Source organism: Lepidochelys kempii, chromosome 8 (assembly GCF_965140265.1).
Source record: "Lepidochelys kempii isolate rLepKem1 chromosome 8, rLepKem1.hap2, whole genome shotgun sequence".
Classification (NCBI taxonomy): Eukaryota; Metazoa; Chordata; order Testudines; family Cheloniidae; genus Lepidochelys; species Lepidochelys kempii.
In genome coordinates, this window is record NC_133263.1 from 105,321,522 (window position 1) to 105,346,784 (window position 25,263).

Consider the following 25,263-nt stretch of genomic DNA (forward strand, 5'->3'; position numbering starts at 1 on the left):
CATTTTTGTTGCCCTTCGCTGGACTCTCTCCAATTTATCCACATCCTTCTTGTAGTGTGGGGCCCAAAACTGGACACAGTACTCCAGATGAGGCCTCACCAGTGTCGAATAGAGGGGAACGATCACGTCCCTCGATCGGCTGGCAGTGCCCCTACTTATACATCCCAAAATGCCATTGGCCTTCTTGGCAACAAGGGCACACTGCTGACTCATATCCAGCTTCTCGTCCACTGTCACCCCTAGGTCCTTTTCTGCAGAACTGCTGCCTAGCCATTCGTTCCCTAGTCTGTAGCTGTGCATTGGGTTCTTCCATCCTAAGTGCAGGACCCTGCACTTATCCTTATTGAACCTCATCAGATTCCTTTTGGCCCAATCTTCCAATTGGTCTAGGTCCTTCTGTATCCTATCCCTCCCCTCCAGCGTATCTACCACTCCTCCCAGTTTAGTATCATCCGCAAATTTGCTGAGAGTGCAATCCACACCATCCTCCAGATCATTTATGAAGATATTGAATAAAACCGGCCCCAGGACCGACCCCTGGGGCACTCCACTTGATACCGGCTGCCAACTAGACATGGAGCCATTGATCACTACCCGTTGAGCCCGACAATTTAGCCAGCTTTCTACCCACCTTATGGTGCATTCATCCAGCCCATACTTCCTTAACTTGCTGACAAGAATACTATGGGAGACGGTGTCAAAAGCTTTGCTAAAGTCAAGAAACAATACATCCACTGCTTTCCCTTCATCCACAGAACCAGTAATCTCATCATAAAAGGCGATTAGATTAGTCAGGCATGACCTTCCCTTGGTGAATCCATGCTGGATGGTACCAGCTTCCAACTCCCTGCGGCCAGACTGGATGGGCTCTGGGCAGGTGCAGCTTGGGCTGCACCCTGGCTCAGCTCACGGGCACGGCAGCAGTGGGAAGCCACAGGTGGCAGGGGGCTGGATATGCCTCCGGCCCCATCCTGGGATCAACAGGGGCAAGGACCAGGTGCCCGCTCACGCCAGGGTCCCCTTGTCTCAGCAGAACACTGACCAGTGGCATGGCTGAACCAGCCCAGCTCAGACATTGACATGCTAAGGACGTGTTCGGCGTTTCGAGGTCACTGAATGCTTGGGAGCAGCTGCAGCATTGATCTCAGGGATAGCAGCCGTATCCCGGAGTGTAAGGCGATGTCCGAGACTCTGTCAGCGTGTACATCACCCGACAGGAGAGAGCCATCAACTGGTGAGAAGTGCTGGTCTCCACCAGAAGGTGTCACGTCCTGCCCGACACCAGACGGACCAATGGGGAACGTTAAAGAGGAACAAAGATGTTGTTTTTAACTCTTCATGCCCACAGTGAAGGTGTTTTGCAAGTGGATTCTCCATTGGCAGAGCTCACGGCTCAAAACACCTGCGGGGAAGGGAATAAAACCCCCAATAGAAGAACTGGATCTCTGTGCTGCTTCAGGCTCTGGGGGCAAGGATTACTAGGCATAATCAGAAACTCCCCAGTGCTTAGCCTGGCTTCGCCCAGAAGGACAGACAGAGCTTGCTTATTACAGAAACTTCTGTTACATTTGAGACTTCAGCTTGGAACTCGTGTGTGTATCCGTGTTTATCTGCTTATCCCTGTAAATAACTCTCCAGTTTCCTTTCCCTAGAATAACCTGTAGATGGTTTATTACGAGCTGCTGTCTGTGGTGTGAGATCTGAGGTGCAATTGACCAGGGTAAGTGACTGGTCCTTCGGGACAGGGAGTAACTGAATATTGCTGTGATCCTTGGTGTAAAGGGCCCTCTATCACAGAGGCCGGCTCGCCGGGGGGTGAGACAGGTCAGAGCACCCAGGGGGCTGTCAGTGACTCCATGGTCTGGCAGTTACAGCGCCTGGGTGGTGAAATCTAAGGACAGAACTTGAGCCAATGTGAGGTACGTGCCTGGCGAGGCTGGTACCCACGCTCGTGTCACGGGACAGAGTGACACGGGACACTCCTCCTCCCAGCGGTGCCCCTCACTCCCAACCTGCAGCCCCCTGCTAGCCCAGCCCTGCCCCACCCCCACAGCTCAGTTGCTGCCTCCTCACTCCGACCCGCAGCCCTGCTAGCCCAGCCCTGCCCCACTCACTCAGCGCAGCTGGTGCCCCTCACTCCTGACCCACAACCCCTGCTAGCCCAGCTCTGCCCCCCCCAGTTCAGCCGCTGCCCCTCACTCCGACCCGCAGCCCCCTGCTAGCCCAGCCCTGCCCCCCCCACAGCTCAGCCGGTGCCCCTCACTCCCGACCCGCAGCCCCTGCTAGCCCAGCCCTGCCCCCCCCAGCTCAGCTGCTGCCCCTCACTCCCGACCCGCAGCCCCTTGCTAGCCCAGCTCTGCCCCCCCCAGTTCAGCCGCTGCCCCTCACTCCCGACCCGCAGCCCCCTGCTAGCCCAGCCCTGCCCCCCCCCCAGCTCAGCCGCTGCCCCTCACTCCCGACCCGCAGCCCCCTGCTAGCCCAGCTCTGCCCCCCCCAGTTCAGCCGCTGCCCCTCACTCCTGACCCGCAGCCCCCTGCTAGCCCAGCCCTGCCCCCCCCGCTCAGCTGCTGCCCCTCACTCCCGACCCGCAGCCCCCTGCTAGCCCAGCCCTGCCCCCCCCAGCTCAGCCAGTGCCCCTCACTCCCGACCCGCAGCCCCCTGCTAGCCCAGCCCTGCCTCACCCCCAGCTCAGCCGGTGCCCCTCACTCCCGAACCGCAGCCCCCTGCTAGCCCAGCCCTGCCCCACCCCCAGCTCAGCCGGTGCCCCTCACTCCCGACCCGCAGCCCCCTGCTAGCCCAGCCCAGCCCTGCCCCCCACCCCAGCTCAGCCGGTGCCCCTCACTCCCGACCCGCAGTTCCTCAGTCTCTGGGCTCCCCCAGCTCTGCTGATGCACTCCACCAATAACCCCCCACTATCCTAGCTCTGGGCTCTACAGCCTCCCGCCACACCCACACGGGCCTCTCCTGAGCACAAGCTGTGCCCGTCCCACGGGCCTGTGCCACCCCTGCGGTGCCCTTCTGAGCTATGGGAAGCCACATGCCCTGGGGCGGGGAGGGTGGTTTCGAGCACCCGCTGCCCCCTCCAGCAGGCCCAGACCTTCCTGCTTCACACCGCGGGGGGAGCCTCAGCCATGACTAACCCTGATCCTGGGCTGCATTGGGGGAGCAGGTCTCCAGCTGGGCCCTGCTCTCGTCACCGGGGATGCGGGGGCCTGGCTCTGCTCCGAAGCCTCGGGGCCCCTCTGGGGCCTGAGACCCAACATGGGCAGGACGGGCCCTGCCTTGGCAGCCAGCGCCCGGAGCCACCCTCATCCAAACGACTGCCAGGGCGCGAATAGTCCTCCGCCGTGCCCCCGCCCCGCTCGGGCTGGCTCGAACCCACCGCCATGGGCAGCCGAGGGGAAGAGCCCAATCCTGGCACCAGGCGTAAATCCCCAATGCGAGCTTTGCGGGGCCCCACCCAGCCATGGAGGGCTCATGGGGGGCTCTCGGCAGGGCTCATGGGGGCTCTCGGTGGGGACAGCGTGACCAGCACTGGGGCTGTTTGCAGCACCAGGGTCAGACAGTGCTGTGAAGCCCCTGAAGGATTTTCCCGGCCTGCCCCCCCTTTGCATCCCAAACCAGCCCCCCCCCCCAGCCTCCAAGGACGACAAAGGGCCTGTTTGGGGGCCCTGCCACCTGCTCGCCCCCACCCGCCACTAGCCCTTAAAAAGGGGCCAGACAAAGGGCCTCGCCATCTTAAAGGGGCCCATTCATTAGGGTGACAAAGGAAGAAAGAAATCTATTAGCATAATTAATCCAGGGGCTGGCGGTGGGTGGCAGGGCCCGCTGGCTCCCAAGGGGGCGTGGGGACGCCCGGCCCCACCTCCACACGCTAGGGTAGCTGCTAAGGATATAAAACAAGCCCCCTCCCCGGCCCAGTGCCCCCCATCTCACCCCCTTGCTTATTTGGGGTGGCCCCAATGTATCCCCCTCCTGCCCTTGCCTAGGGAGACACCCCCGCGAGCCAGGGCTGCCAGGGGAGCCCTGCTGGGAGCAGGGCGCTGAGCTGGACCCGGCTGGGCACACGCGCACGGTGGTGCCTGTTGCCAGCCAGCTGCCATTGGGTAATACCTGGGGCTGTGCCTGTGTGTACCTGCCCCACGGCCTAGACCCACCAGCTGCCTGTGTGTGACAGGGTGCCCCGGGCATGGGGCTCAGCTAGGCGTGCAGGGGGGTGGATGTGACGGGTGCCCCGGCACAGGTCTCGGCGGGGTCCCTGGGCACTGTGAGGGTGGGGCTCAGCCGGGGTAGATATTCCTTTGGGGGCTATTTTACATATGAGCTCTGCCCTAGTCTGGCTGCCGGAGGTGGGATGAGGTGACTGGGAGGGTTTAGGGGGGCCTAGTCTGGGCCTCTTGCTGGGTGAGTGGGCAGTGCCGGGAGGCATCCAGATGGGCACCTTTGGTGTTTCTGCTGCAGGGCAGGATCTGGGGGTGCTGGGGGTGCCCATGTGTGCCCCAGAGCTGTGCCACGTGGCGGGCAAGTGCTGGATCCGCTGGCTACGGCCCATCACCATGCCAGCTCAGTGGGACGCTCCCTTCCCCCGGAAAGACACCCCAGTACTCAGCCTGCGAGCGTGGGCTTGCCTGCCTCCTCTTCCTCACTAGACTGCTGCCCGCCCTGGGGAGGGAAGCCTGATTCATGCCACCCTCCTGGCTACTGTGCCCAGCAGCTCAGGGGTTGCAGATCTAGCTTCTCTCCCGCCCCTCCCCACCCAATGGAGTCATCAGTAGGAAGCCTCTGCTGTACTCCGTCAAGGGAGAAGCTCCTCTAGCGGGCAGCTGTAGTAGGCTCTTATCCTCCGATGTGGAGCAGCCACCAGTGGGGGGAGGAAGCCGTGCGGCATGTGCAGTGAGGGACACGGGGACGTGTCTGGCCATGCGGGGGGGAAAGGGGGCAGTACTGGCCCTCCGGCACCGTTCTTGCCCCTTGTCTCCGTGTGCTGCTCACCGTCTGGCTTGGCTCACCCCACGGCCGCCGCTCGGTCCTGTCCCCGGCTCCTCAGCGCAGGCCCGGGGCACCCAGCACGAACGGGCTCTGTTCTCCCCCAGGGGAGCCTGCGGGGTGGTTGAAGGGCCTGGGCGGAGAAGGCCGGTCGGAGCCCTGGGTGGCACTCAGCCGTAGGCCCTGGGGGTGTATGTTCCCCAGGCGGGGGCCAGGGCAGAAAGTTCCCTGTGTCCCCAGTTCTCACCTTTTGGCTCCTTCAGACAGGCTGGGCCCAGGCTCCTGAGACCCTGAACGTGGCTCATGCCCAGTTCTTTTGCCATCCGGCCAAGAGGGACGAAGGGAGAGTGACCCAGCCCGGGCTGGGGGCGCTGGCTGGGAGCGACCCCACGGATCTGCTGGGGCTGGGGGAGTGCGGCCTCAGCGTTTGCTCCATGGTCTGGGGGGGCCAAATGTGCTCAGCTCCCCAGCCTGCAAGAGATGGGCTTGGTCCAGTGGCCTCCTCTCAGGATCGGGACCAGAGACCTTGGCTCTGCCATGGCCGCCCCGGCTCGGCCATGGCCCGGGCCTGCCGCACCAGAGGGGCCGGGCAGTTTCACTGGCGATGCTGGCAAAGTGCTTCGCCGGGAAAGCGCTGGGTATTAGCTGCGTTTTCTCCTGCTTTCTCCTGGATTGGTAGAGTTTAAAACCAGCAGGGCCCGGCAGCTCCCCCTCCCCGGCACCTGTGTCTGGGCACTGCCCATGGGCTCAGAGGCAAGGCTGGGCAGCCGGGGAGCTGCGCAGGCCTCGGTAGGGGACGGGTGGCTGTAGAGGGCAGCAGGCAAAGGGGCTGTGATTTTGGGGGGTGGCATGAGGGGTGCCCCCAGCCCTTCCTCAGCCCCCCGGGGCAGCAGCAAATCCCAGGGAGAGCCGGGCCATGGCACGCGCCAGGGAGCCGTCTCCTCCGCAGCATCCGTGCAAAGCCGCCAGCGTGTGACTGGGTCAGGGCTGTCTGGCTCACCCCCAGCCTCAGGCAACTGGGCCGTGCCTTTGTGTTTGGGTGGCACCCCTAGGCAGGTCCCCTGTTTGCACCTTGGGCAACGGGCTTGTCTGGGGAGGGCCGAGCCAGGGAGCCGCGGGGCACCACTTCCTTCAGCAGGCACTGATAACTTTCCTCCTTCCCTGGCACTACCGGGGTGCTCCTGCCTGGCCAGGCCCCCAGTGTGCCCATATTAGCACTGGGCTGCCGAGTGTGGCTACAACACCGCTGCCCTTTGCTGGATGGAGTCAGAACTGCTCCACTGTGTGTCATATGCCCTATACGGCTCACAGCGATTCTCCCAGGGCTGAAGTGGCAAGGGCTTTGGAAGCAGGTGGATCCAAGTGCTGTCCTTGATGCCATGCTGAAGCATATGAGCAGCGTGGCATTAGACATGGGCTGCTCTTCCAGCACCCTGGCCTCCTCCAGGACTGGCCCCCGAGGCTGGCGCCTCGCTCGGCAGCCGTTAAGGAGTCCGGTGTGGCCGAGCAGCCAGGCCTGGTTCACAGGGTGGGGTGGCTCCAGGAGTGGGACTGGGCCATGAAGGGCTGTGTCTCCTAAGGGGCAGCTACCCCATTAGAACTGGCATTAATTGGCCTTTGTGGGCAGGCCCGGGGTTGGGCTCTGCCCATTTTGCATAGACCCATCACCAGGGTGTCTGAGCACCCCACAGACGTGCAGGAGAACACTGGGTTCCTTCTAGACAGCCCAGGCCTCCTGAGACGCCCACTGGGAGCTCAGAGCCGGCCACCCGGGAGGGCTGAAATTCAGGCCAGCCACGTTCACTGGTGGCAGAAGCCCTCTGCCCAGAATGCTTCGCTCCCATCCCCCACTCTCCATGGTGCAGGGCTGAACGGGCGGTGCCCAGCCTGTGCCCTCCAATCCCTGCAGGGCTGGAAGGACCTGCTGTTGTACGGGCAGCCAAGGCAGGGCAGAGCCCGCGGAGCTGGGTGCTCACCGCTGAAGGCCGGGAGTGGACGTGGGCTAGTCTAGCCCAGCATGTGGGTCTGGGACTGGGGGGCAGAGGCCCTGGCCAACAGGACAGGGACCAGGCCCCTGGGAGAGAGAAGGCGGCGTTTCTGTGGCTGGAGTCATTTGCCTGTCTTATGGCCCTGAAGACCTGACAATCTAAGCAGGCTGAGAGTGGGAGGGGAAACTGAGGCAGGGAGCAGGGATGTGACTTGCCCGAGGTCACCCAAGGGCAGAGAATAGAATAGAGCCCAGGTCTCCTGAGTCCTAGCCCAGTGCTCTACCATTTAGGGCACCGTTTGGCAGTCGGCGTGTCCAGCAGCACTGAAGTCAGGCTCCCGCCCCACCTTGGTGCGCCCAGTGGAGCGTGGGTGACAGCTCCCACCCCACCCATCCGCACCACCTCTGTCTCCCTGGGCAGCTGCCTTCCCTCCAGCCCAGGCCGGTGGGGCAGGGTCCAGCCCAGGGGCGTTAGGAGCGTGCGGCTGAGTCGGGGCTTGGTGGGGAGCTGCCCACACTGACAAGAAGCTCATTAGGGCGGCGTTTCACTTGCCCTGTCTGAGGCTGTGGGCCTGCGCGTGGCATGGCTGGCAGGTTGGCAGGACTCAGGCCCCCGCTGGGGCCGGCGGTGTCCCAAAGACATGGGGGACTGGGCACTGGGAAGCCTGGCTGTAAGTCTGTGCCGACCTCCCCAACCGTCCGGCCAGCCCACCCTGCCGGAGGCTCCTGCCCGCTCCCTGCCCCGTTTTCACCCCCAGGGACCACAGGCCCCGAAGGCTGGGCCAGGCCAGCGGGGGGGGGGGGGGGGAGCGTCAGACAGGGCAGGGGATTGGATGATCTCCCACAAGATCCCCCACTCTCCAGGGGCCTCTGCAGCTGGTGAGAGGCAAACTGGCAATACCCTGAGTGAAGCTGGCATTGCCCCTACCCGCCCTCCACCCATCCCCCCGCTCTTAAATTCTCAGCAGCTCTGTGCCCTGGAACGCCCCCGCGGGCGCAGTGAATGTGAACGGGCTACAACAGACAGAATGCCCAGTCCCTCCCGGCGCCCCCCACAGGCCGTGGGAATTCTTGTCTCTCTCTTTCACAGATGGGGAAACTGAGGCCCAGGGAGGAAGGGACTTGCCCGGGGTCCCCAAGAGGGCAGCAGCCGTGCCAGGAGACGGTAGGCAGAGCAGCAGGGGCAGCTTCCAGCCAGTGAGGTCCAGGGGGCAGGGGAATCATCTCCCAAAAGAAAAGGGGAGAAACCCCAGTGCCTGGCCAGAGCCCTGGAGAACGCACTGCGGGAGCAGGCCGCGCTGGACATGGAGCAGAGAGCAACTGTCCGTCTGTCCGTCCATCCCCGGAGCACCCAGCCACTTGCTCTCCTCTCGCTGCGTCTCCCTGTGTCTTCCAGGGGGACCAGCAGCTGCCTGGTGCCTCTGCCAGGCCTGACGCTGCCCCAGTCCTGGCTGAGGGCAGAGGTTCTCGCGGGGCAGGATTCGCGGCTCTTGCGGAGGCATCTGGGGCACTTTGCGGGTCTCTTTCTGTGTGGCCCTGGCCCCCAGTGCAGGAGGAGACTGTCTGCACGTGCCGCTGGCCCTGGCTCCCAGGGACGCTGGCGTCGGCCCTCTCTGCGCTTTGGTTCCAGCAAAGGCTCCTTCGATTGTTCTGGTCTCTCTTGCCCTGTTTTGTGGCGCGAGGGACGTGCTCTGCGCAGGCCAGAAGTGCCAATCCCAGCACTGAGCCCAGCCCGGGACAAGTCACTGCCCCTACCTCAGTTTCCCCACCTGTGTCGTGCGGAGAATGGGCCTGGCATCCCGGACGGGGCAGATTCCTTAGCTGGCGGGGGCGGGGGAGGCTGGTGCTCCGGAGGGGCGTTGGCGAATCCCACCGAGGAACGCATTAAGGTCGATGGGTTACGTTGAGAAACGCCAAAGATACAGGTCATGTGCAGCCCCCCTCGGCCCCTCGTGCCAGGCCTAGTCTGCGGCTCAGGGCTGGGAGAACGCTTGTGCCCCGTGCGACGCCGTTCGGGTGCCCAATCCCCGCTGGCACTCGATGGAGGGATTCGGCCGCTGGCCTCGCGCCCACCTGTCTGAGAGGTGGCCCGGCTCCGCCGCGGGGCCACCCCGGCCGGAAGCACCCGCCTGCCGGTGCCGCGGTGCTGTCCCTTCACCGCTCTCGTGCCGAAGCCTCCGGCACCGTCTCCGATGACGCGATCCCCTCGGCTTCCCTTGACGCCACAATGCAGGAGAGGGTGAATTTTCCACCTCGGCTACGGCCATTGTTCTACGGCCTGAGCCAGCGCGACCGGCGTCAGCCCAGGCGCTGCCGAGTTCTTCCGTCTCCCGTTCACAGCAGCCACCGGCTCGGCCGGCTCTTCTTGGCAAGCACCGGACCCTTCCAGCAATTCATGGGCCGAGCTAACGCCCGCCCGTTGGCACTGCAAAGCCACCCCGGGCAGAGAGCCCAGCGGCTTTCCTCCTAAATCGCTAGCCCCTCCCACTGGAGCTGAAGGCGAATCTCTGTGAGCACCTCGCAGTGTGGGGTCTATGACCCGCAATGGCGGTTCTCACGCCATCCAGCAGAGGGCGGTGGTGCACATGCACACTACCAGTTAACCCTGGCTCTGCATGTTCACTCACTTCCTAGTCAGGGGCTAAGATATTTGCTAATTATATTGCTAGGTGCTAGTTACCTGTCTGCAGCCTTGGGACCTGCGTGTGCTGCCTTCCCTGCAGCTGTGGGGAAATCCCAAATAAACCCCTGTCCGGCCCCCGCAGTCCTCTTCCAGGCCTGGTCAGCTCCGCAGAACCTGCCTGCAGGAGGCGCAGTGCTCAGCAGCTGCCATTCTGGGCAGGGTCCACTCAGCCCCACTGAGAGCAGCCCGGCCCCACGGGAGTCCCGCTGGTCCCACTCTGGGGACCAGAGAACTCTCAGGCCAGCCACGCAGATTTCATGACACTTTTATTGGTCTTATTAGAAGATGATTAAATCTTGGAATCAAATGGATCAAATGTTGGGAATCAGGAAGGAAGGGATAGATAATATGACAGAAAATATCATAGCGCCTCTATAGAAATCCACGGTATGCCCACACCTTGAATACTGTGTGCTGATGCGGTCGCCCAATTGCAAAAAAGATATGTTGGCATTGGAAAGGTTCAGAAAAAGGCAACAAAAACTATGAGGGGTATGGAACGGCTGCTGTATGAGGAGAGATTAATACTGTGACGGGATCCCCCCGGGGGATGCAGCCTGGGACCGTGGGACTGCTGGGCCCCCTGAACTCTCTCCAGCCTGGGCTCTCTCTCACATTGCCTTGCTAGTGACCAGCAGCAAACCCCTCCAGGTGCTGTGATCACTCAGCATAACCATATGTGGAGCCCCACACCCACCTGGATTGCTTGAATGCTCCCAGAGCCATTCACAAATCATCCAGAGAAAGGCATCAGCCAAATCCCCCAGCTCCCAGCACTGTACCCCAGGAATATACCGTCTTGCACTGCTCAGGGTGGGCAGTGCAAATTTATTAATTGGTTCACCACTTCATCAGTGGAAAGTGTATATAGACCAGCCTTTGCAAACCTGAGCAGATTTGCCCCGCACTTCATACAAACTCACTGGTAAAGGTAAACAATTAAACAAATGTATTGACTATAAAAGGTAGATTTTAAGTGATAGGCAAAAAGTCAGTTAGTTATCAAAAGAAATAAAATATAAGCACAAAGTCTAAACGCTCAACCCTATTTGACTGGGTAACACCTAGATGAAGCAGTTTTTCTCACCCCACTGGATATTGCAGTCCTTCATACACAGGTTTGTTCCTTAAACCTGGGCCAATTCCCTTTGTTGGAGTCTTGTCTTCTTCTCAGTGTCTTGGTTGCTTGCAGAGAAGATGGTGGCCCAGGAGAAGGGCCCGGTATGTGCCCTGTGTCTGTTTTGTACCCTCAGTCTAGGTGCTTGGGGAGCACAAGTCCAGGCATATCTGGGGGGGGGCATTGCTGAGTCTTTCCAAGCAAGGTTGAACAATTCCCCTGGTGTGGCCTCATGCGGGTGAGTCATTGCATGGTAGCTCCCTTGGTGGACAATGGCTGTTGATGAGCTATTTGACACCCGCCTGGGCTTTGGTTACTTTCCTTGCTGCTGCCTCGGGGGAGCTAATATCTGGCTCATTCCCCAATTTACAGCATGTTTTAGTGACCACCATACAACACAATTCTCATAACTTCATATGCATTAATGATACACACCTATGGACAGAGAAATGACTTTCAGCAGATTATGACCTTTCCCCCGATACCTTACAAGGCCTGCTTTAGATGTAAGATCACAATTATATACAGATGAGGAATATGGAGGGTTACAAGGTGCTCACCCCAAGGTACAGAATGTCACAAATATGACTGGGACTTTTCAGCTTGGAAAAGAGACGGCTAAGGGGAGATATGATGGAGGTCTATAAAATCATGACTGGTATAGAGAAAGTAGATAAGGAAGTGTTGTTTATGCCTTCGCATAGCACAAGAAGTACGGGTCACCAAATGAAATTAATAGGCAGCAGGTTTAAAACAAACAAAAGGAAGTATTTCTTCACACAATGCACAGACAACCTGTGGAACTCCTTGTTAGAGGATGTAGTGAAGGCCAAGACTGTAACAGGGTTTTAAAAAGAACTAAAGTTCATGGAGGATAGGTCCATCAATGGCTCCTGGCCAGGATGGGTAGGGATGGTGACCCTAGCCTCTGTTTGCCAGAAGTTGGGAATAGGTGACGAGGGATGGATCACTTGGTGATTCCCTGCTCTGTTCATTCCCTTTGGGGCACCTGGCATGGGCCACTGTTGGAAGACAGGAGACTGGGCTAGATGGACCTTTGGTCTGACCCACTATGGCCGTTCTTATGTTCCTAAGCCCAGAAAGGAGGTTGGCATAGCAGCCAGGCCAGAGGGGGGTTCGGTGCTCGTCTTATTCTCTGCCCTGATTTCAGTGCTTTGATCTCACAGGGATGGGTGTCTAGAGACGCCGCCACGGGGTAGAATAGAGTCGCTCTTATTTAATGTAATTGTTACAACCAGTGGGTCTCTCCTGGGCTCTTGCTGCCTCGCTCTGCCTTTCAAACACCAGCCATAGCAGCAAATTCCCCCGCCCCCAGCGGAACACCCCCTTCCCCTCACCGAGGCCTGGCTGCAGAGCTGGGCTTGGCGCTGGGGCAGGGAGTGAATTCCAAACCAGAGGGGCCCTCACAGAGAGTGTCTGCTGGCGACAGGGATGCTCGGCGTTACAGTCATGTCACAAGGTGCCAGCCGAGATGGGAGCCCCACAGTGCTGGGCACCACCGCAAAGACTCACAGTCTAAAGAGCCAAGACAGACAAAGGGTGGGAGGGGACACTGAGGCATGGAGCAGTGAAGTGACATGCCCAAGGACCCCCAGCAGCTCAGTGGCAGAGCAGGGAACAGACCCAGCTCACCCGAGTCCCAGCCTCTGTTCCAGACTCACATGCTGCATTGGCCAGATGGGGTTTCTAGAGAGTCAGTGACTCTGCAGTCCTCTCCTGCCAGCTGGGCACGAAGGGCCATGGCTGGGATCCGAACCCGCTCCCTGCCATGGTACCACCAGGCCGACCCACACTCCAAAGTGGCTCCCCCTCCAGACCAAGAGGGGGTGCATGCATTCCCGCCCCCCCCGCAGCCTCCCATGTGCTGCCCAGAGCCCTGGGTTAGCACTGACTGCTGGCACTGCAGACCGGTGCCCGGTGCGGATGCCTTTAGCTGGGAGCCCCAGGACCGTGTCCGGAGTCTGTGCAGAACAACGCCGCTGGCTTTGCTGGAGCTGCTCCTGGCTGACGAGCGTGGGCTCGGGCTCAGGCCTGGGGCTGGGGAGGAGCAGGGGCCTGAGGGACAGACCGGGGCAAAGCTTCGTGCGCTCGCCAGGGCTGAGTGTGGATCCTGCTCTGCCGTTTACCTGCCGTGGGACTGAGGGGAAGCCATTCCCTCTTTTGGTTTAGTTGCCTCACTTTATTCATCACCCATGGCCTCCTGCCTGTCTCCAGCCGGCTTACCATAGCCACCCAAGCCTTGGGCTCCAAAACCACAGGCCGCTCCCCCAGCAGCTAGAGGAGAATCTCTGCTGGCAGTGTAGGGCCTATGACACGCCGTTGGGCAGTTCTGATTCCGTGCAGCAGAGGGCAGCGGTGATGCACAGCAGCCAGCTCATTGCAACGGAGCTAATCCCGCTGCCTCCCGGGGTGCCATGGGGACAAATCCATATGTCCTTGGGGGTCCAGCAGACCCGCCAGTGATGGAGCGGGCAGCGGGGCGGGGTCTAGCCAGGCTCTGGAAGGAAGACGGGCCAGGCTGTTGGCTCTCGTTGGAGCCGGGAGCACGACTGGCCTTGCAGAGAGGGGACATTTCACGTGGCACTGGCTCTATGCACAAGGGGCGCTGGGTGAACGGGCTGGCACTGGGAACCAGAGGCTGGGCCCAGCACAGCCAGCTTTCCCCAGCACCTCCGGGCTGATCCTCGCCAGGGACAGCCGCTCGCTGGGCCCTGGGAGCCTTGGGGGCCTCCTGGGAACCCCAGTGCTCCCACCGGAGACAAAGTTATGGGGAGGGGCAGAGTCAGCCAGGAGAAGTTGCCCTGTGACCGTCCCTTCCGCTTGTCTGGCTGCCCTATGGGTGCTGATTCCCCTCCCGAGACTTTACAGAGACTTTTCCCGGGACAGCCAGCCGGGCGGGACCGGAGCCGCGAGGGGCCCTCTCAGACGAAGGCTTCGTCTTTGAGAACCCCGACCGGCGGCAGGGCCGGGTTCAGGCCCAGCGGAGCCGCAGTGGGCCGTGATGGCAGCCTGTTATGTACGGCGCCAGGTATTACATGGGTGGGGGAGGAACGCTGCCCCCTGCTGGATGGACCGTCCTGCCCGCTCGAGGGCTCCCGCTCGTGGCTGTGGCCTGCAGGGGCCGTGAGCAGGAATATGCGAATGGAGAGCAAGAGTCAGCGGGTCGGGCGGCCCGGTCCCCAGGCCCCGTGTGTGCGGATTGCTGCCCCCGCAGCACTGCGAATCCGGGAGATCTCGGCCCAGGAGTTGAGTGCATGGAGCAGGGGCGGTGTGCCGGGGAGGTGACGGCCAGTGCCCTGAGCGAGCTGAGTTGCCAGGAAGGCACGTCTGGCAAACACGGCTCTGCTTTGGTGCTGCCTGGCGTTGCTGGGTCTCTCGGTGCACACGGCGCCTGCTGCCGCCGTTTAAGGTGGACGCTGATTCACTTCCTGTCCTAAACAGGTGGGCTATGTTGCAGCGTACCGTTCAACAGCCTGTGGTGGGGGCCATGAGTCCTGGGTCTTGCTGGCCGGTACTTAGTGTCTTGAGTGTGCCCATTGCCATGTCGGGGTGAGCTAACCTGCCTGGGAGAGGATCGGCGTTAACCCACCGTTGCTTCCAGGAGGTGTGAGTTTAGCAAGGCTCATGTAGATCCCCGCCGTGGTCTGGGGCACCTGTGTCCTGGTGGACGTGCTGGCAAGGCTCGCGAGTGCAGCTGCTGGTGACCCTGCGGATGCTCAGACCTCCCAGTTCTAGCTTGCCCTAGACGTCTTTACCACCCCACTGTGCAACCCCCTTTCCCGCACAGAAGAGCTGGCCTCCCTGAGTCTGCACTGGCCAGCCTGAGTCGGGGTTACCACAGCTCTGCTGGGCCCAGGGCTACTCCCAGAGGGATGGCACAAGCTTTGTCTCCCCCTTGCCCTTTTGGGTGACTTCGTTCCGCCTCTTCCCCCCCCCCCCCCGAAGTTCCAGGAGGGAGGACAAAGGGGGAGGAATTTGCTGGTTGAATCTCTCTCCACGTCCTGCAGCTTCTCTGCACATCCCCAGATCTTCTGGAGTTCTCCTTCGAGAAACCAGCTTTTCACGGCTCTCCTGGGCTTCCAGATCCTGCTCCTCCACCTTATCAGTGCTCAGGGTTAATAACCAAGGCACCATGGAGCTCAGCAAAAAGCTGGCGAGGGACCTCGGATGGTGGAGCCCGGGAAGCGTGGAGACAGAGAGAGAGCTCTGTTTGACTAGACAGAAGTGGAGGGCTTTAAATCAGAGAGTGGCTGCTTGCCTGGGGCAGAAACCAAGGAGGAAGGATGTCTCTCTTCTTTCTCTGGATGAGACAATCCTGGAGTGGGATTGTCTCTCTGCAAAGCAGGCCCCTGACAAAGGAGGGGCTGCGATTATTTTTTCTTTCCAAGATGGTTTCATAATAAAGCTCCTTACCAGATTGCTGGGGGAGAGATGGGGGGGGGGCAGCTCTGGCCCAGACCCCATGTGCCAGGGCTATACATCCTCTTCACCTCTTAATGTCTGTATGCACCGAAGTCTCCACCCCATCCCACTTCCTGGGTCTTCTCCACGGTCCTGGGGCTGCAAATGGAGACACAGAGGACTTTCCCCTCAGACTCCGCAGCACCGAAGAGTCAAGGTCTCTAATGCGCCCCTCCGCCGGCCCTTTCCAGCCAGGCGTTGCTGACGAGATCCCATGCAAAGTCCCAGCATCTCTGGAAGTCTGTGAGGCCACATGCTGCTGTGTAGAATTGGGGGACGCTCCTCTTCCATCCAGATCAAACATTTCAACGGGGGAGGGGGACTTCATGGAGCCCAAGGCCAGAAGGGACCATTGAGCTGATCCAGTCTGACCCTTGGATACCACAGGCCAGAGACTGTCCCCCCAGCGTGATCCCTAGCACAGATCTGTTAGAAAAACAGCCCATCTTGATTGAAAAATGGCCAGTGATGGAGAATCCGCTACACCCCCCCGGGGGGGAATGGTTCCTGAGGTTAATTACTCTCACCATGACAAATATATGTCTTATTTCCAGTCTGAATTTGTCTAGTTTCAACTTCCAGCCACTGGCCCACCTCATACCTCTCCCTCTGCTTGCCTGAAGAGCCCATTATTAGATATTGGTTCCTCATGTAGGGCTGTAGATTACAATCAGATCACACCTTAACCATCTCTTTGTGGAGCTGAATAGACTGAGCTCTCAATCTGCAGCTGTCGGGCATGTTCGCTAATCCTTTAATCCTTCTCCTGGCTCTTCTCTGAACCCTCTCCAATTTATCACCATCCTTCTTGAATTGTGGGCACCCGAACTATACACACAACCCCAGCAGCGGTCACGCCAATGCCCAGTCCAGAGGTGAAACAACCTCTGCTCCTACAGGGGATCCCCGCTTATACCCCCCAGGGGGGCATTAATCCTTTTGGCCAGAGTGTCCCACTGGGGGCTCATGCTCAGCGGAGTAGCCACCAGGCCCCCCAACATCTTTTTCAGGGTCGTTGCTTCCCAGGGTAGAGTCTCCCGTCCTGTATATGTGGCCGGCAGTCTTTGTTCCTGGATGGATACATTTGCATTTAGCTGTATTCAAAGCCACATTGTTTGCTTGTGCCCCATTTGCCAAGCGAGCCTTTGGCCACGTCCCGTCGCAGTGACGTCGGGGAAGCAGCCTTGAGCTGGTTCTGTCCCTTTTCTTTTTTAACAGAATAAATCATATCTCTGGATCTGAGAGCCATCTGTTCCGCTGGCCCCGGAAGGGTTCCCGGCAGAGCCGCTTCTGTGGCCGGGGTGCAGCCGCGCTTCCCATCAGGCTTCGGGCATTGCTAGCTTCGGGGGGTTAGGAAGCAACTTCTTGGGGGCAGGTTATGCCAGATTTGTCCACAAGGGGGTTCCTTGCAGCTGGTGTTTGCCACCGTCTGGTGGAGGTGCACCGTGGGTCTGAGGCTGTGGGGCCCAGCCCAGCGCTCTCGCAGGGAAGGAGGGAATTGCAGGCATTATCTACTGGTGCCCATCATTGTGGCATTGGGTTGCATTTTGCTTGGCTTGAGTTGGGTCATTGACATTCCCAGTAAGAGAAGCAAACCAGCCCCAATCCCTTGCAGGCCACCAGGGGAGCTGGGCTTTCGGCCATGGGACGCCATGGAGAGCAGGAGCAGCCCCCCAGGAATCTGTCGGGGAGCACGGGGTGATCTACACGCTGCCATGCATGCGTCCCACAGGAGATGGCTGAGGGCCAGCTTCTGCGCAGCTACCATGTCAGTCCTGGGTGGAGCCAAGGTCAAGGGGACAACTAGGTGCTGCAGACCAGCTAAACCCCACCATGCCCTGCCCCCCAGACCCTGGCTGCTTCCTGGCTGGCTGATGGACAGAGGAGGCCAAACGGCCTGGAGCAAGCCAGGTGGAGGGGGCTGCCAGCCACAAGGGATCTGACACCAGCGCTCAGGGCCCAGGTGTGGAATGGGGGGTGAGGGGGCAGAGCAGCTACCCCCACCACTGGGGGGGATTGTGTCCATCTGGCAACCTTCCCTAGCAGAATGTGGGGGGGGGGTGATGAAATGCTCCAGTCACTGCAGGGTGGGGTGGCGCAGGGCGGTGAGCTGCCCCCAGGGGAGGGGCAGGGCTTGGCTTTAACTGGTTCACACTCTGGGAACAGCTGGGCCCCACGGGTGGGTTCTAACAACCCCCCTCCCTGGCATGTGGCGCTGTCCGCTGTCCAAGAGGCGATGCTGGATTCAGTGGGCCTGGGGCCTGACCCCATCAAAGTCCTGGGCCCAGCCAATGGCGCAGGACTTGCCTGCAGCCTGTGGCAGCCGCTGCCCCTCGGGTCCAAGGGCTGGGCCGCTGGGGCTCACGTCGAAAGTTCCTGGGCCCCGGCAGCTGGCTGGGAGCCCTCTGCACCGCCTGGAAGAAGTGCAACCAAGTGATCGAGCAGTAGATGGCAGGTTGGCCTCAAAACTGCTCCTTCCCGGGGGGCGGCTCTTCGGGTCGGCGAGCGAGGGGGAAAGGGGCATTTCCAAGGGGGGTCCAGTGCCTTGCCTGTCCTCAGCGGGTTGGCCCTTAGTCAGGTGCGGCTCCGATCACGGTGTCTCTTCTCACGCAGCCTGGCAGCTGGGCCAGGAGGGGTCTAAGCCGTCATTTGTTCGCAGTAATTAAGCTCCTTTGGGGCTCCCCCTGCCCCCACACCCTTTTCTTCCTTCCTTTCTGTCTCCCTGCCTCAAGCCTTGCAGAGGGTGCTGACCACAACATCTGGCACTGGGGGGGCTCTGCTTTGCATGGTGCAGCCCCCTGCCTTTCCCACCCTAATGGCGGGGGGGGGGCAGGGGACTGATGTTACTCAAGTGGGCTGAGGACAAGGACTCGCTCTCCTCATGGGTGCTGGAGGCTCCAGCTGCGTTTTGCAAAGGGTCTGTCCCTAGAAGGGGCAGCCCCCCACTTTCCCTGCACTGGGCGTGAGAGGGAGGGGGCACAGGAATCCCAGAGTCCATTTTCCCACCAGAGCCACTTGCAAGAGGGGTGCTGTGTTTTCTTGAGCCAGGGGGTCTGTGCCCCTAAATTGGCTGCAAAACTCCCAAAAGAACCAGCCAGCTTTCCCTCCGGGCCTGCGGCCGCGGCTTCTCCTGTGCCACCCCCTCGCCCAGGCCTTCGGGAGGGGGAGAGTTGCTGGCTTTCTGTTTGCGCTGGTTTGTTGCAACTTTCCTAGCGTTTCTTTTTGAAATCAATTATACTCCAGTGCCAAGCCCAGGGGCTCTTTCAAACCAACCCCCCCCCCGAAATTCTCCCTGTTCCAGTTTAAGGGGGGGGGAATGTTTGGTTTTTTCCCCCTTCCCCTCCTTGCAAGGGACAGTTTGCAGCTGTCTCAATGGGGCCATGTCCGCTTGCAATAATAAATAGAAGAGGCAGGCCAGGAGCTGGGGAAGGCTGGAGCATTTGAAAGGCTCTGGAGCAGAATTCCTGTGTTTAGTGAAGTTTTTTCTTCTCCAGTCTCTGCCCTCATTGATTTGCGGGAGGGAGGGAGCGAGGGGGGCTGCCTGGGTGGTCTTCCCTCGTCTCCACTTTGGTGAGCTGTTGCTTAGCAGCTAATAATAGGAGATGTTTGCAAAGTAATTTGCCTCTTCCTTAGCCAATGGGAACCAGAGCGCATTCCCATCACCCCCCCCCCCCCTTCATGATCTGGAAGGGGAGGCTGCGGCGCGCTCCAAATGTTGGTGGGACAGGATCTGAGGCGCACGGGGGAGAGTTGACGATCGGCTGCTGCCGCCGCGCTTGTGGGGGGCTTTTCCCCGCGCTTGTGGGGAGCTGCGTGTGGCTCCGCTCTGGGTCTCCCCGCACCCCGGGGCGCTTCAAGACGCCGCGGTAGCGCGCAGCCCAGCCGGAGGGCGCACGGGGCCCGCTCGCATGGCCCCGGGGCTGGCCACATAATGTTGGCAGGGGCCCCCCGGAGCAGAGCGGAGCCCTCGGATGCTGCCCGCTGCCCCCTGGATTACCGCCCTCGCCGTTCCGCCGTCCCCGCCCGTCCTCGCTCGACCCCCGCTGGAGCCGGACCATGGCCTCGGAGCCCCGCTTTGGAGAGCGCGCCCCGAGCTCAGCTCCGCCGGTCCGGGGAGCCGGCTGCGCCCACGCCGCCGCGGCGCTGAAGGGGATCTCCAAGGTGAGGGGGCTGCAGAGACTGTCCCACGGAGCCCCCGGGGACACGGCAACGGGGCGGCCGCGGCCAAGGGTGGGGACCTAAAATCTCTCCCGCCCTGGTCCCGGGCAGCTTGGGGAGGGAGCCGCTTGGAGAGGTGCGTGCGCCCTGGCGGTGCCGCGGCCGGTTCCGGGAGCTCGGTTTCCCGGCCCCCCTTTCCTTGCCGGGTTGGCGCGGCGCCCGGCCGGTGCCCCCGGGATCCGGGGGTGAGTTTGCTGGAGGGGGGCCGGGGAGTTGCGCCAGGCCCATCTGGGGCGAAGTTCGCCCCTTGGTCGCATCCCCCTGGGGCCTCTTGGCGCCCCCTCCGAACGTGTGACACACTGCGGCCAGCAGGTCTCCCCCCAGCCCTTGCTGCGCGGAGCCGGAGGGGGGCGCTTCTGGGGGAGCCCGCGGAACCTCGCACCCCCGTCACTGACCCGAGCCAGTGGCCGGGGGAGGAAGGGTCAGGCTGGATGGAGCTGACCTGGGGGGAAGCAGGGAGGGGAGCGGTGCGTGGGGACACGGGGAGCCGGCTGGGTGGGGGACGTGGGGAGCCTGGGGGGTGCAGGAGGCGGGGACTCAAGGAGCCGGCCCGGCAGGATGGGGAACGCGGGGGGCCTAGGGAGCAGTGGGGGGGGGGGCGCAGGGAGCCGGCCCGGCAGGGTGCGGGACGCGGGGAGCCTGGGGGGCCGTGGGGGGGAGGGCGCAAGGAGCCGGCTGGGGGAAGCTTGTCCCGCAGGGCAGAGGCAGCGGTGGGGGATGCTGAGCGCAGGGGGCGCCCTGCCCCCCAGGACACCCCCGGGGAGAGGGGAGCCAGGCCTCTGCGGCTGCGAGGAAAGGGGATCCTCGGGGTCCCTCCGCGGCGCTGCCCCTTGGCCCAGGCACAGCTGGGGTGGGACGTGATGCGAGCACCTGTCAGGCCCCCCCGGGCGGCCCCACGGGGCGGGGGCCAGCCGGGCCGGGCCGCGGGTAACGCTGCCCCTCTCCCGCAGGGCGAGGCCGGGGGCCCCAGGGCCCCGCTGTGGCTGCGGGCCCGGCTCCAGGCGCTGCTCTTCGCGCTGGGCTGCCGCATCCAGCGGCACTGCGGCAAGGTGCTGCTCGCCGGGCTGCTGCTCTTCGGCGCGCTGGCCCTGGGGCTCCGGGCCGCCGCCATCGAGACCGACCTGGAGCAGCTGTGGGTGGAAGGTAAGAGCCGGGGGGCAGCGGGCTGGGGCTGGGGGCTGTCTGGGCGCTGTGGGGCGGGGGGGGCCAGGGCTTTCTGAGCGCAGTGGGGCGGGAGGACGCTGGAGGGGCGGGGCAGTCTGGGCGCTGGGGGGCGGGCTGTCTGGGTACAGTAGGGCGGGATGGCGCTGGGGGGGGCAGGCTCTCTGGGCGCTGGGGGGCAGAGGGGCAGGGCAGTCTGGGCGCTGTAGCTCAGTGGTTTGAGCACTGGCCTGCTGAACCCAAGGTTGTGAGTTCAATCCTTGAGGGGGCCATTTAGGGAGCTGGGGCAAAAATTGGGGATTGGTCCTGCTTTGAGTAGGGGGTTGGACTAGATGACCTCCTGAGGTCCCTTCCAATCCTGATAGTCTATGAGTCTATGAGGGTGGGACTGTCTGGGTGCTGTGGGGGGTGCAGTGGGGCGGGAGGGCGCTGGGGGGGGGGCTGTCTGGGTGCAGTGGGGTGGGAGGGCGCTATAGTGGGGATCTCCGTGCCCTGTGGGTGTAGGAGGAAATCCTGGCTGGTGTAGGCAGGGAATGTATGATCCTGGGCTGCAGAACCGGAATCCAGCCGGGCTCGGCTCTGAGCCGCTCCGGGAGCGTTACTGACGGGATCCTACACGCGCCCTCCCAAGGTGTGGGTGGGCACCTGGCACATACCAACACGTATGTGAACATGCATGTGACCCACCCTCTGCTCCGCTTCCGTCTCAGCTTTGACACCTTGGCTGTGGCATAAGAGAAATGCATAAAGGGAGAGCCCAACGCTGCACGTGCGTCAGCCTGTGAACCCGTGCAAACATATATGTCCGGACACGATCGTACACGCGTACCCCGGTGTGAACACTGTTAGAGCAATGCACGGCCCCTGATGGAAATGTTTGCTGCCTTGAATCCTCTGGCATTCCCAGAGCAGCTCCCGGTGCTCGGATGACAGTTGGGTGACCGATGAAGTTATGCATCCCCCAAGGTTTCGGTAGCTTTGGGGCACCCTTGGGTGCGCGTATAAACGGGAGTGCTTTCCTGGGGCGGCGGGTGCATGGGCGTGCATGCCAGGGTGGGTGCGCTGGGTTCTGTGTGGGGTCCGGATCGCGGTCGATGCATGTCCGTGCGTCCGTGGAGGCGCGTGTAATTAAATTCGTTCCCTCTGCGAACGAGCCGCCCTCTTCCGAGATTGCATTATTGATCTGAAAATCGGGAAGATGCTGCCGGAGGAGAGAATGAAACCTCTGACAGTGCTGTCAGTTAGGGGCTGGCTTGGGGCCCATGCACCTGCCCCCCGAGGGAAGAGGGAGCAGGGAATCCAGTGAGAACACAAACAGCCGAGAGCAAGGGGCAGAGGAGAGCAAAGCCTCATTTCCTAGTGGAAACATCTGATAAAAACGATTCCTTTGTTATGAATAAGTCCAGCCTGGATTTCGGCACTCTTCCCGCGGCTGCCGGGCGCTCCGAGTTTCCCTTCTCCTGCTCTGGGAGGACTTTCCCTTTTTCGGGGTCTCTGGCCTCTCTTCTCGCAGCCCCTCTCTGAGGCTGCATCGGGTGGGACCTTCACACCCTCGGGAGGTGTCAGCCATCTTTGAGCTCCAGTGCTCCCCGCCCCCCCGGCTGCTTGTGTGGTCCTCAGCTACTCCTGGATTTTGTTCAACAATAGAAGCAACTTTACTTTAAAAGAGCCGCCCCCCCCTCCCCCCGTGAGTGCCAGTAAAGTTTACACACCTGTTTCACACAGCGAAGAGGGGTGTCTGTGCGGCTGTTAAGACAAGGAGGCTAGGTCGTATCTCCTCCCCCCACCCTTCCTCTGCATTACACAGATCTGTGGCAAAAACAACAGATCCATCCCAAACTGCAGCTGTTCAGCGTTTAAAGACGGGAAAGACCCCCCACCTTTATCCGCCTGCAAAGCGAGGCCGTACCCTGTGGGGTTTCCTTCGCTTGGGTTCGGCAGCTTTCGGGACTGGTGTCTGTTGAACGGGGCAAGGACCCAGGAGCTCAGATGGGTTCCTGGGGGAGATGAGAGCTGGCCTGCAAGTCTCCAAGGGGGGTGGGTGGGAGGGAAGAGTGCGGCATGGGGGTAGAGATGCGTGGGGAGGGTGCTTTGAATCAAGGTGTGCTGACATGGTTAGCTGTCCTGCTGGAAGCTCATGCTGCTCCATGTGAGATCTCAGCGCACGGGGGGAGTTTTAGGTGACATAGAAGCCCAGGATTGTGGTTGTTCTGAGATTCTCTGTGTGCCGTAGGATGTCCCAGGGGCTGGCCTGGGTGCCGTACTGTCCGGCTCAGGCCTGGCTCCTGCTCGCCCAAGAGGCCGCTTTGTGCTGCCTGGCTGTTGTTTTGCGCGCTGAGCAACGGCAGTGGCTTTGCGGGCGCTTCAGGCATGCGATGGGCAGCGTGGGTGAGAGGAACGGTCGTGGATTGAGGAGGCAGGGTCCAATTCTGACTCACCTGCTGGGCTTTGGGCAGCTCCAGCGGCCCCTCTGTGCCTCGGTTCCCCACCTGTGAAATGCAGATGATAACCTTCACCGGCTTGGTAGCGCACTGCAAGGAGGTGTCAAGTGGCATCTGCCCAGTGCTTTGAATGGGCAGATGGCAGTGCCAAGCACTGCCAGTAACTGAGTGATATTTGCCGACGCTGTGTGAACCTTCTGGCCGTGAGATGATCACCCGGCGGAGACGAGCTTGTGCGGTCAGATCTGTGCTCCCGAGATTTTGAACTCCTCTGGGCAGTGGCTCAGCATGATCTTCTGGCCAGTGCTGAGCATGCAGGTGCTCAGTGATGGGCAGATGGGGGGCCTCTGTGCAAAGGGGGGCCCAGTGTTGTGTCCTGCCCGTGGGCCGTGCAGGATGTCAGCGCTGCTGGAGAATCCGGAGCAGGCCGAGCGGTGCAGTGTCCCCTGGCTCAGGGCTGGGCCGTGTGTCGGACCCGAGGGAAGGTTCTGGTGGCAGAGGCCCTGGAGGGCCCCTTGACGTTGCCGGGCGAGGTGTTTGCATGGGCATGGCAGGTGCTTGGGCATGGATCTGGCTCTGGCTCTGTTCTGGTTCGGCAGGATCAAACTGGCCCGCTCACCGACGTCGCCCATCAGAACCTGCCTGCCACCCCACCGACTTCACCGGGGTGCAGATGAAGGCCGCAGTAACTTTTCCAGTGCTAATGTGGGATGTGGGTCAGACTCTTGCTAGCCCCCACGGCCTGCACGTAGCCCTGCGCTTGAGAGAGCTGCTCCTCTCTGCCTCCTGCCCTGTACAGCAGCCCCTTGGCCATCCGTGCCTGGCTCGCCCCCGGCGGTGGCTGGAGAATTGGGCCCTTGGCTAGCGGGTTTGGGAGGCCGGAATTCACGTCCTACTGGAAGCCCCCAGTGCAGGGAAATCTGCTCTGCAGGGTTTTCTGGCTTTGGTGCCCTTTCTGCTGCCTGGGAGCCAGGCAGGGGCTTGTGGGATGGAGACCCAGGAGCCAGGGCATTCCAGAAGAGGAGTTTGCCAGACTCTGCTGCTGTCCCTCCTCTCTAGGGGTCATGGAGGGGCCCCCAGAGGAGGAGGCCAGGGCGAGATGTGTGCGTAGGACTGTGCCCAGGTCAGGAGCCAGGGCAGAGAAGGGGTGACTGGGCTCAGCCCCGCCATTTACGTCCTATGACTGTGCTTAACAGCTGCCTCCGGGATCCCTTTGCCATCACACCTCCAAGCAGCCAAGCTCTGTGCGCTGGTCAGTGCCTGGGCAGGTCACTCTGCCCACGGGCATTGCCGTGTGCCACTCCCTAAGGGCAGCATGTGCCGATGGCTTTAGCTCCTGGTTCCCAGCAGGGCAATGACACAGCCTTTCCCACAGGGACTCGGGCCACGTCTAGCTCTTCCGTCAGCCGGCCCTACCCCCGTGCCCTAGGGTTTCCCATCAGTCTGCTGAGCCAGGGCTGACCTCTTCATCAAGTGGTCATGGGGGCTAGATCTGTGGCAGGAGCTTGGCCCAGCTCCCGCCTCTCGGGCTACATGTGCTGTTGAGCAGGGTGGAGAGGGTCACACCGAGGAGTGGGGCCGGCGTGGGTGGCAGCGAGGGGTCTCACTGTCCTGGGAAGGGCTGGGTTTGATTTTCCGGTACAAGACAGCTCAGGACAGCTGCTGCTTGTATCTCTGTGGGGCAAATGATAAATCATCTGCAGAGGAAAGGCCAGAGCAGATTAGTCCGGGTCTAAGACAGGGGTGGAGATGGGTCAGCTGAAGTCCCTGATCCTTTCTGTCGCTGGTCAGAACCGGGGGCCTTTGCGCTCAGCCTATGAGTAGAGCTGCAGTTCCCTGTGGATCCGGGTCACTGGTGACAGAGGGGCTGGGGTCGGATGTTGGCCAGGGCATGGGGATGCCAAGGGTCCGTCTCCAAAGCAGCCTCCAGCACAGTGGGTACTGAGCAGACCTACAGCAGTTTCGGTAGAGAAACTGAGGACAGAATAGGCCAGGGTGGCTCAAGTCCCCTCTCTCCCCACGGCAGGGCCGAGTCCCGCGGGCCAGGGGCACTATATGGGAAGCTTACACTGGCCTGTGAAGAAGCCAAGGGCTCGCGGGTCCTGTCAGTGGGTACCTTGCACCAGCACTTGGCTCCCTGACAATGCAGCTAGCTACCCGCTGCCCTGCACGCAGGAGAGCATTGCCC

At 61.5% G+C, this 25,263-nt stretch overlaps 1 protein-coding gene across 6 annotated transcripts in view; it reads left to right on the top strand.

The window, feature by feature from the left end:
• LOC140916364 (translation initiation factor eIF2B subunit gamma-like) overlaps positions 1–25,263 on the top strand; it is a 239,007-nt gene that overhangs the window by 161,186 nt on the left and 52,558 nt on the right. The window contains exons 1-2 of one of the 6 annotated variants that reach the window (XM_073357912.1): positions 19,224–19,416; positions 20,424–20,616. The exons of 3 other annotated variants lie outside the window; for them this stretch is intronic. In XM_073357912.1, coding sequence (XP_073214013.1) covers positions 19,312–19,416; positions 20,424–20,616 — 298 coding nt within the window. In that variant the 5' untranslated portion in view covers positions 19,224–19,311. Of the gene's footprint in view, positions 1–18,923; positions 19,417–20,423; positions 20,617–21,563; positions 21,628–25,263 lie in introns of those variants that run through there. 2 more of the 6 variants (XM_073357913.1, XM_073357914.1) reach the window with 2 other exon arrangements.